A 12,178-nucleotide genomic window follows, 5' to 3' on the forward strand; every position below is an offset into this window, starting at 1 on the left:
ATCTACATCTGAGATTGCAAACTGTCAATCATGCCTGGCTTGAGAAGGCCCTCTCCTTCCTCTGTGAATAAAAGACCCCAAACTTGGAATGGTGTGTATGTGTGTGCACGCACACATACTTGACTACCAGCAGTTTGGGGAAGCTTTGTCTGCTTGCAAAGAGGATGCTTTGAACGGAGCTAATCGCTCTGCTTCAAACTATCCTTTGGAAGCACACAAAGCTTTGAGTCTCCGTCATTTCTCTACCACGAGTGGCTCTACCGGTACTATGATCTTCGCGGTGTTTTGCCATGAGCGGTTCCACCAGCACTATGAGGTAGGCGGGTGCAGGATGCATGGAGCACCTCCACTCCCCTAACTCCGCCCAAGCTTGATTTAGTCAACTAATTTAGTCCTGTTGAAAAATGAGATACAATTGGTTTGAATGATCTGTTTTTAACAAACCTATGGTGACTTATAGTTATCACTTTATTCCTTTCTAGATGTTGGCAGATCGGAATAAAGCACAAATTAAGCCTATGTTATCCTCCTGGGCAAATGTTCCCTCTCCAGCAATGCTGGAAAATAACAAGAGGCAGGCTGCTGGAGCAAGAGCAAAACCACAGTGCCTTGGGAGAAAGGGAAAGTGTTCTATACTATCCCAAAGGCAGCTTTTCAAGAGGCAAATGGACTTTGGTTTTTCTTTGAAGATGTTTTGCTTCTCATCCACGAAGCAGCTTTGTGGATGAGAAGTGAAACGTCTTCAAAGAAAAACTGGAAAGTCCAGTTGCCTCTTGAAAATCTACCTTTGGAACAACCAGGACCTGGATCACTGAGAATATCATAGACATTGTTCTATACTATGTCTTAAGGAAGGTGCAGGCCCATCAACTTTTCCTCTGGGAGTGAGACCGTCTCCTCTGCTGTTGCCTATTAGGCATGACTTGGTGCTATATAAGCCCAACAAAACCAAGGACAATTTTTTTTCTTAGAATCCTGTCAACCAGCCTTTCAGATTCCTGCTGCTTTTCTCTTCCCCCATCCCACCACAGAGAAGCATGCTTCTCAAGGCTTACTCTTTCCCTTCTTGTTAAGGGAAGCTCCAGACAAAGAATCAGCCACTTTGTGGAGCTCTCTGGCTGACATCCCAAGCAGTCAACTCTAGAATGGTAGCAGTAGAGCCATAATCTGGATGTGGATGATGGCTTGTTGTGGCATGAAGTTTGCATGCTTGTCAGGTTGTGCTTCCCATCTTGAGAGGCAGGAAGGCGCCTTCCGGGGCAAGCAATCCTAATTATGAGCTCTGCTATTCGCACGAAATGGGACAATGGTTCTTCTGGTGGGGGTGCGTGACTTTTTGACCCTGCTTGATCCAAACTGTCTCACCATGAGTTGTACCCATCCCTGCATCCCATTGGCTGGCATATTAGGGGCTGATATTTCTTCTGGGGCACCAAGTTGTCCACACATTCAGTTGGCTGGGATAACTTGTTCCATGCCAAATTAGCTGTACCTACCCATTTGCACCGGCCCGGCTGTACTGAGTCATCCTTGGTCATCCATGCTGACTTAGCCATGTCCAGCCAGCCATGCTAACCTAGTCATGGTGACTCATCCCATTCCAATTTTTAAAATATGATTAATTTAGGGGGTTCTTTAACTGTTATTTCAATGTATCAAATATGCATAATTGACATCTGTGAAATCACCATTCAATAAAATTTAAATTTAGAAATTCAATTCCTTACTAAACTATCTAAAAGTAGATAGTTTGCCTCTTCTGATAGTGAACAAAATAGATGAGTTCAACATAGTGCATTGAATTTAATGCAGAAATCACTTGTTCCTTAATCTTGAGTGGAAACTTTAATGCAGGTTATGTTTGTCCAATTATTGCATAAGCATCATATAAAAAGACATTTTAAAGTATGCATGAGATTAATCTGATAAATAAATTGAAAACGTTAGATAATGACCTTTTCCCCCCCTAGCAAACTATATACATTATAGAGAGACAACAAATGAGTTGAATGATATCACAGCAAATTCTGTATTCACATACGGATCAAATGGTGAAAATCTGAACAGCTTGTCAAATTTCTTGCAGAAAAATAAACAAAAAGATTATTATAGCCATCAAAGATGGAAATAAGATATACACTTCTCTTAAAGTTCTCAAATTTTTGGTAAATCTAACATTTATTTGATGGATAAATGTTTTAAATATTTGATGAATAAACTTTTTAAAGCTAAAATTCTATTTTCAAGCACAATTCACTATGGAAGAGTTTTTAAAAAGTGGTATTTAATAAGAGTAATGACAAAGCATCAATTTCCTATAGAATGGCATAACACTGATATACTTCTAAGTTTTACCAGCTACATAGTTGACATTTCTGAAAGTGATATTTTATCATCTTCATTTAATGAAGCATATATTACAGTTATACCAAAGCTTGGTTAAGTTGTATGCTCTCATCCCTATTTCATTAATGTGGAAATTAAATTAAAACCTTTAAGCTTAATTTCTTTTATACAGGTAGCAAATATTGAAAATTATTAGTTTTTCACTAATGATGAAGTTTTATATGTATTTATAAATTTTCTGTTTCTTAAAGAGGATTGTAGAAAGAATCCCATGTGCTATGTGACAACATGAAGTAATTTGATGAAAATGAAACGTGGGATTTAGACATTTTAGATTAGTGGGCTACATTATCAAATTGTTTTTGAAACTAATTTATTCAGTAACCATTTGTTTACTGCCAGGTTAATCCAGCTAAGCCCCAGATTTTCATTCCTAGTATTGGCTCAATATAATTTAGATATGTTTATAAAAGCATTAAATCTCTTCCTTTCCTACTGAGCATCACTCAATAATCTTTAGGAGTGTGCTTATGACATGATGCAGAAGGAAAAAAGGAAGATCTATCATTGTGTGAAAAGAATACACTTACTTGGAAAACTCATGCTGTTGAATTCAATAGGGCATCCTTTCCCAGAATTGTACATTGGTAAATAATCACTGATATTTGCTAATGAATATCTGTATCAAATAAACAGTTATTCAATGCAAGGCTACAAAATGCACAATTAGTAAATTTCAGTGAATTTGAAAAATCTGATTTCTGTGAAACAATAGATTTAGATTTATAACAGATATCTGAGCTAATAGCTAATTTATGAATCTGAGGAAACACAAGTTAACATTAAGCTTTCAACATAGTATGGAGGTAACAACCAGGGGTGGGTTTCTACCGGGTCTGTCCACCTCTGTAGAACCGGTAGCTCTGAAGAGCAGCAGACATAGAACCGGTTCTATGTCTGCTGATGTTTTTGCCCACCCACTCACCCGGGCTCTTACCTGATCTTTATTTCCTGATTTTTCAACTTCAGCTGCAGTTAAAAACCCAAGAAAAGAGGGCTGTTTCAAAGGCTGCTTCTCGGCAGGCAGCGTGCTAATGAGTGCTAATGATTTATGACAATTTACAGGCTTACAGCAGGCAGGGAAGCTGCAACAGGCAGGGAATCTTGTAAATCCCGAACCTGTAGTTAACCCTTTAGTATCCCACCCCTGGTAACAACTATGGCATATGTTAAGTGCAGAAAATAAAAAGTAAACAGGTTTCTATTTAAGACTACAAAACAGTTCTAACTGGTAAACGCTTGCTTTTATGTTGATCTGCCTTCAGACAAAAAAGGGCACATTTCAATGCATATTTAAATGCTACTGTTAGCACAGTAGTGGCTGGAATAAAAGGTTTTTTGTTTCCATAACAGCTATAAGTTTTTATAAAAAAATATATTATGACATACGATAGCTTTAATCTCTACAAGATTTAATTTATATACATATGTATGTATGAAAAGTGTTAGTAGATGATAAAAAAAACAATGTCACAATTAGAAAATTAATTCCTCTTCTCAGGCAGTTACAATATTGTTCCTTTTGCTCTCCAGTCTTGAGACAGCAAGTCCTGCAATTCACCTTCATCATTACTATCAATATCCTCAGCTTCTTTAGTCTGTGTGATTGTTTGTCTCATGGCTTCCTTTAATTTATATTTTCTTATTTCCTGGCGGTCACGCAGTTGTTCAACACGACGGAAACATTCCCTAAGGTAAAATAAAAAAAAAAAACAGTTTTCCCTCTTTTTCTGATTAAGCGAAAAGCTAAAAACTTATCTTATATAAAAAATAAATCTTATATATTAATGGAATGCAACTTGAGTTTGACACCCCTGCTCTAGAGTTTCAACATCTTTTTTGGATTGTGTTGACTAAAACTGGCTGCAGTATTTCAAGAATTAGTCTTACCAAAGCAATATAAAAAGTTATTTAAGTCGTTTTTGAGAAATACTGTTCATAAATAGCATTGGAAGAAAAAAATTGAACTACATACATTTGTTCATCAATTTCTCCAATCTGACGGTCAAGTCGCCCTTCTTCATCTTCTTCAGCCACTATTGCTTCTGAAATCTAACTCAGAATTTTTTTAAAAAAATATAGCAGTTTTAGGCTCAATTTATGGAACAGAGAAATACAACAATGTAAAGATTCCTTTCTTTTTACTGTAATTAAAACTCTGGAATTGCCAGTTCATATACATTTCCCCTGGCAGGAAAATCTTCCCTCCTAAGCCTTAACTCTTGAAAGAGATACAGCGAAAAGAAAACAAGGAACAGGGACGGCACCCCCAATCCCCACAAAAGAGGAGAGAAATATCCCAAGTGCCAGTAGGAAAATACTTTTAAAAAGTCAACATGTTTCAGAATTTCCTTTGTCATGGGCATTATAAAAGAAAGAGATAACAATTTATCAATTGAAAAACATTTGTGTAACATGATATATATTATTAAGTTCAAAGGATTGGACTAATTTAGCATCTTAATAAAGGAATGTTTGATCTGGATCTTGTTCCTAATCTGTATGATGGATAGTGTATATGGGACGACCACCCAATTCCTGCCTTGTCCACTCATCTACCATGTAAACTGCATTGAGAATGGCAGATAAGATCACTTCCACCTAGTTTCATTTTTGTATATGCACTAATTTCAAAACAGGGAATATTAACTTACTGTATTGATTTGTCTCATAGCTTTCTGGAATTCCTCCCATTCTTTGTCCATCTGATCCTTTGGAGTGTCAACCTTGCGCACCTAGAACACACATACACATAGGCAAAATTAAAATTCAACAAGCATTATTAACTTTGTTACATGTACTTTTTCAGTGGTAGACTTAAATGTCCTTAAATGTGAAGTCTTACCTCAAATTTGCCCAATAATGAATCCTCTTTTCCATCATGAATTAAGTTTCACTGAGAACACTTTTTTTTTCATTTCAGTGGCATTCTTAGTTTTTTTACATGCAGGAAGTCCAAAAGTCAATTCTACTATACTGTATGGCCAACAAAAGATGGGGGAAGTGGTAATGAGCACCAAAGAAATATTTATTTCCCAAAAAATGCTCTCTCATCAACAAGTTTTTAATAGGTATCCAGCATGCAAAACTTTAATAGGCAGAATACAGAACAACTGAAAGGGCTGAACTTCCATGCTGTGGTCGCAGTGGGACAGCTGTGGCAAGCATAGATCACAAGTGGATGGTGGTCCACTTTGCTGGATCCAGGAAATCTTCCTGACAAGCGGAGAAGAAGATGGCCATTAATGGCTGAACCGGAGCTGTGACAGCCGGAACGAAGCATAGAGAGAAGTGGAAAGGGAAACAGTGTACTGGATCTGGGTAAGGATTGCCTAATTTCTACCCAGAATTAAGCTAAATTCACCAAAAGTACTTTTGAGAAGAAGGGAGACACTGAAGAGAAGGAGGGAGGGAACTGGTTTCCCCTCTCCAATGGAAAGCGGCGATTGAAAGTTCTGAGTGTGTCTAATCACACTTGGCTAATAAAGAATTCATTCATTTATTCATTCATTCACATCCACTGGAATAGAAAAAGAAACAAATGAATAATTATTTTTAAAATGGGAAGAGAAAGATTGGACTGAGTATTTTAACAAGACAAGTACAATCTAATGATATGGATATGGCACCTTTACTGAGTTATTTTCCCTATGTTTTTGGCTAAAATAAGTGACAGTTTTCCCCCCTCTCTTCCTTGACTCATAATGGAAAGGGAAAAAGAAAGTAAGGATTGGCCAAAGATAGTGGAAAGACAGATATTTATTTTGAGAACATGGGACCTTGGGTTTAGTCTGACATTTTGGAATATTGGAATATTAATGACTGGGGACACAGCGGGCCTTGTGAATTACAAATACTAATTGATAGAACATATGACAGTATGAAAGACATTCTTATAAATATTTTTCCTCTTTCCCTTTTTACTTTTTGATTTTCTTCTTATAAAGTATGGCCAGTGTAGATTGACCCTGTGGACTATTGGAATATTGAAAAACTAAAGACTGGGATTACAGCGGGCCATGTGGATTGTAAACTTAATTGATTGTGATACTGAGATACTGAAGATTGATTGAACTTGAATTGGAGGGAATTGGATTTGTAATATGGTTTTGTTTTTTTATCTGACGTGGAATATTGAAGTTCATCTATTGGTGATTACCTTTTGGTTGGTTTGCCCTTGGCTGTTAATAGGATTGGTGGGTGTATTTGTTGCTAGCTTACAAATAGGTGAAAGAAGAGAAAGAAGAAATTAATATTAGCTGTTGAGATGTCAAGCACCTCAAATTTAATTAAAATAGGGACGAAGGCATCTTCTACACCATCATCAGCCACCTCAAGTCCACCTAATCAATAGAGTGCATGTTACAGATGGAGAAATCAAATACTTTCCAAAAGGAGATGCTAGCGATGTTTCAGTCATTACAGGAGTCCATGACAAAAAACCATAATGAGATTAAGAAAGATATAGGGGAAGTGAGAAATGACATTGGAGAGATGAAAGAAAAAATTCAAAATATGGATGAAAAATTTGAGAACTTTCAGCAAATGATAACAAAAAATGAGCAAAAGATTCAGAAAATGAAGAAATCAGAACAAGTAGAGAAAAAAGTGGATGACATACATTATAAACTAAGCAAAGAGCTAGAAAGCACCATGATAATGTTGGAAACAGACAAAGATTGCACAATTATTAGGCAAGTGAGTATTTTGACTATATCATTTTTATGCATATTTTCCACCTCCAAGCTGTATAATGTTTAATCAATATAAGCATATCAAGTGATGTGTATTTGTGTAATGAGGGTGTGGGCTAAGAAGATCAACAGCCTATATCGCATGCATCAAAATACTCCACTTTGTGGCTACACAGTAAAAGCTATAAAGATGAAAGAGTAATGACATGGCCCCCTTCCTCACCTGACCTAAACTCTATTGAGAACTTGAGATAAACAAGAGATATAGGGTGAAGGAAAACAGTACAGCTTTCTGAACTGTGTCTGGGAGGCTATGGTTGCTGCTGCACAAAAAGTTGATCATCAACAGATCAAGAAACTGACAGGCTCCATGGAAAGAAGGCTTATGACTGTTACTGAAAAGAAGAACTATATTGGTCACTGATTTTTTTTTTGTTGAAATGTCAGAAATGTTTATTTCTACATTTTGAGTTGTTTGTTTATTATTCTTGCTTTAACAGATGCAAATAAATGAGATGGGCAAGTTTTCATTTTTCATTTAGTTGCATAATAATTCTGCATACTAATAGTTGCCCAATAATTGTGCATAGATATTCTCCTAAGAAAGCCAAAGCCTCACTTTTACTTTCTTAATATTCAGGTTTCATATTTAACATTTTGGATTAACCGAGAGCATGGTAGTTGTTCAAAAATAAAATTAATCCTCCAAAATACAACTTGCCTAATAATTGTGCACAAGTGTATCATCTAAATTGTTGGCTATTCTCTTCAGCTTGGTCTGCAAATTTGATGAGTACTCATTCTATCCCCTCATTTAGATCATTTATGAAAATATTGACAAGTACTGGTCCTGAGATAGAACTTTGAGGAATTCCACTGCTTACTTCTCTCCGTCTAGATGTAGTTCCATTGAAGATTACGTGCTGAGTGCATTTGGTCAGCCAGTTATAAATTCATCTGATGGTGGTATACTTTATCCCACATTGTTCTAATTTACCAAGAAATAGGTTGCAGTTTATTTTGTCAAATATCTTATTGCAGTCTAAATAAACTATGTCCACAGCACTTCCATTTTCCACAAATGTATAGTTGCTCATTCCATTCCAATTGTTGAGATTTCAATAAATACATCATAAAAGGCATTCAACATCACCTTAAGTGAAGATTAAATCCAGAGAGATCTATTCAGGTTTTACTATATCAATAATAATATTAAAATATCAGTTACATTTGATAGTATCACTCAAATCACAGAGAAGAATATCAACAATTTTAGGGACCTATTTCATTACAGCAACTAAAAGTCCTTGGATTGTTCATTTATTTGTTTGCTTGATATATACCCAGCCTTTTGCTCTAAGATTTCAAGGCTTCAATGGTATTCTTATTCCAATAAATAAGATAGTGATCTTATTTATTTATTTATTGCTAGAACAATAATACGAGCTATGATGTAGGTAAAACTCAAAATGTGTCACATGCCGAAGAACTCATATGAGCTGAAACAATTAAATACTCGCCTTTGCATCCACTTCTGGATCATCAAAAAATCCCTCTGGTAAGGCCTCTGCAGTGTTTTCTCTTCTAAAATGTTAATGCAATAATTAATACTTACCTCAAAGTATTGTAACAAATGAACTATTTAAACTGAAAGTAAGTAAACATCATCATACTTAAGGTGATTAATGATAGTTGAATAAGAAACATAAAGCCATCTTAAAATACAGTACAAGTAGTCTTTGCTTAATGACCAGTCATTTAATGACCGTTTGAACTTATAACAGACCCCCTATAAATTACTTATGACTTGTCCTTGAAGTTTTGGTTTCCACAACATCTCTTGCAATCATATGATCACATTCAGATGTTTGGCAACCAAATCACATTGCATTGTCCCACAGTAACATGACTGCAATATGCAACTTTTTTTTGCTGTTTCTGATGTTTTTTGCTGGTTTCCAACAAAAAATGCCCACTTAAGACAGTGGATTTGCTTAATGACCATGTGGTTTGCTTAACCACCATGATGACTTGCTTTATGACTTTCATAAAATGGTATTAAAACCAAGTCTTAATTGCTATACAATTGGAACAACTTACAACCAAAATTCCTGGTTCAATTATGGTTGTTAAGTGACAAGTACCTGAATTATTAACATTCATTTTATAATTATTGATATATTATAAAGGTTTAGTTATTCCAAACCTTAACATCAAATTAAGAAAATCCTCTTAACCAGAATCCTGAAGTCTGCATGTTCCCAAATCTTATCTAAATTATTTTAATACTTTAAAAATATTTTAATACTTTTAATATTTTAAAGTATTTAAGTTCTGTGGCTTTTATTTGTGCTACACCAACTACCATAATATATTTAATCAGGGTTGTACTGAGCATGAAGAGTGGCAAAAATAATGAAATGGAAATATTTTTCAGGTGTCAAGGAATGGAAATATGTGATTCATTTTGGAAAAGGCAATTTTTTTCTACCATCCAAGGAGGCAGCAATATGTATTAATTATGGCACACATTCTGTGATATCTTACACTATATCTTGCATTGTTCATATTATATTAATAAATTCATTGGAAAGCTAGTGAGTATTGATAAGTATATATATTTTTTCTTTTCCCTAGTTTGTATTTTTAACTTGTACTTTCAGATTTTTGAAGTTTCCTTTTTTTTTAGATTAAGGACAATTTTATCCCAAAAAGTAAAAATATTAATAAGGATCAAAAACTCTCGAACCACATTTTCTTAAGAAATCAAAGTAACAAACATTTTATATTATTTTGTGTTTTGTTAGGAATATGAGTCACCTAACAGTTATTTGGGTTAGAAATAAATAAACCAGGATAAACATTTTAAAACTGTATCTTTAAGAAAATGCAAAACTGTAGTTGGGTGTGGTTTCTCAAACGGCCATAAGATGGAGCCAGAAACCTGGTTTGTTTAGTCTGAGTCTCAGAAGAGAGTGTGAGTGTATCTTTGTTTCCTTCTGTTGAAAAGTATTGCCGTTGCTCCATTTCTTCTAATTGACTGGTATTACTGGATTTAATGTAAGTCTATTACTGAACTGTGTTTGATACTGGACTTTGATATTTGGATTATCCCTGGATTGAAAAACTGACTGATTTACTTGTGAATGACTTTGGATTGCTTATTTTGGACGTTGCTTAAACCTTTCTGGAAGTAAAAACCTACATTTACTGTACAGTGTATCTGTGTACTGTGTGTGTATTATTCAAACACTTCTCTCAAATACGTCTCCCTGTATGCGCTCATTCTCCTAACGGGGAATTACCTCAACATGTTTCAAAGCCCAAATTATATACATTTATTGCATAATATTACATAATGGTATTTTAATGTCTCTATTTCAATTCCCAAAATACAATCATGGAAATCCTATCATTATCCTATCTTTTTGAAGAATTGTAACCTGTTATGTGAACTAACCAGAAACTTCTAAAATTTTAAAGTTGCTAATAAAAGTTACCCAAGAGAAATATATTACAATTCTGAATACAAATTGGTATGATAGAGATCTGCTTTGATTTCTAGGGCTAACTAGCACGATATCTACTGCTATACAGCTTGGCAAAGTAATACATACTTTTCAAACTGCCATTAGATTCTTTTTAAAAAAGTAGGAAACATAGTGAGAGAAATAAAATACAAAGCACTAAGAAATCTCTGTCCAACAAAAATAACTCATATTCTGTATGTTGATTTCCACTAAAAGAAAATACAAATAGCTATTACTATACACTTCAAAGCCAACTCACTGAAATATTTCATCTACTGACTGGAAACACTGTCTCATCTTTGACAAATTTAACAAATAATATTCAGTTACGGAGGATTGAGGGTCCTAAATTTTCTAATAATGATAATAACAATAGCAAATATATGGATATTCATATCTATTATTATTTATATGAATGCCAGAAAGGATTGTTTTGGTTGTATTAAAGCAAAGAATACAAAAATGGAAAATTAAAGGAAACTTATGTACAGAACTGGTTTTAAGATTGAGAAAAAAATGAAATACTTGGGTATTACTGTAGCTAATATGAATTGTATAATTCATATTATACATTATACATTCAGATAAATTATGTTCAGATATGAAATTTAATTAATTTAATATGTTAAAATGGGAGAAATTATAATTGTAATTGTTGGGGGAGAATCTCTGTCATAGAATTGATGTTTTGGTTTCAAACAATTCCTATTTTGGCAACTAATGGACCATTTAAGCAATGGCAATATTGAGTGAAAAAATTCATATAAAATTTTATCATAAATTTTGAGAAGATAATGAATTGCAGAGTTTGTAATAACTACAGGTAGATTTTGCCTAACGATTATCCTGTTTAACAACTAAACAACAACTATCCTGTTATGACAATGCTGAAAAAGTAACTTTACAACCAGTTTTCTCATTTACAATCATTGCAGCATCCTCATAGTCGCATGATCAGTTTGTGGGCACTTTGCAACCAGTGAGTGTTTATAAACACTGCATTATCTTTTACTCATATAATCAACATTTATGCACTTCAAAACCAACTTCTGAAAAGCAAAGTCAATGAAGAAGCCAGCAGTAAAATCGCAAGTCGCAGTCTTATGATCCTATCTTAACAACTGATTGTTTCACTTAACAACTGAATGGGAAGTAACATTATAAGTCTGTCACTGGCATATAATCTTTCACTTAACAATCAAATTGCTTTGTGACAATTGACAGGTCTTGTTGTAGTCATTAAACAAAAACTACATATAATGCTATAAATAATTTTCTGATAATAATTAATGTATTCGTCCATATTTAATTCTAATTAAGGGGGCAAAATAATTCAGATTAAAATATTAGGCAATTTTTGTACTAGATACTTGACCTTTGATGATTTTTTTCTTGCGGTTCTGCCTTCTGTACAGATTCTGAATGGGATAACTGAGGAGTAGCTAAAGTACTGTTCTCCAAATAGTCTAAAAAACACAAGATTATACTTAAGCACAGCCTAAAATATGTGATTTATTTGTGTGTGTGTGTGTGTGTGTGTGTGAGAGA

The 12,178-nt window shown here is 34.4% G+C and overlaps 1 protein-coding gene across 1 annotated transcript in view; it reads right to left on the reverse strand.

Annotated features, from left to right (window-relative positions):
• Positions 1–2,010: 2,010 nt before the first annotated feature.
• ZNF830 (zinc finger protein 830) overlaps positions 2,011–12,178 on the reverse strand; it is a 34,143-nt gene continuing 23,975 nt past the window's right edge. Inside the window, exons 6-10 of the mRNA XM_087947142.1 lie at positions 12,006–12,096; positions 8,621–8,684; positions 5,061–5,141; positions 4,382–4,458; positions 2,011–4,095 (exon numbers count right to left, since the gene is read on the reverse strand). Of these exons, the coding sequence (XP_087803268.1) occupies positions 3,912–4,095; positions 4,382–4,458; positions 5,061–5,141; positions 8,621–8,684; positions 12,006–12,096 (497 nt within the window). The 3' untranslated portion in view covers positions 2,011–3,911. The remainder of the gene's footprint in view (positions 4,096–4,381; positions 4,459–5,060; positions 5,142–8,620; positions 8,685–12,005; positions 12,097–12,178) is intronic.

This window comes from Notechis scutatus, chromosome Z (genome assembly GCF_049901735.1).
Source record: "Notechis scutatus isolate UNSWTSFEM ecotype Mainland chromosome Z, rNotScu1.2, whole genome shotgun sequence".
In the NCBI taxonomy this organism is placed as follows: domain Eukaryota; kingdom Metazoa; phylum Chordata; class Lepidosauria; order Squamata; family Elapidae; genus Notechis; species Notechis scutatus.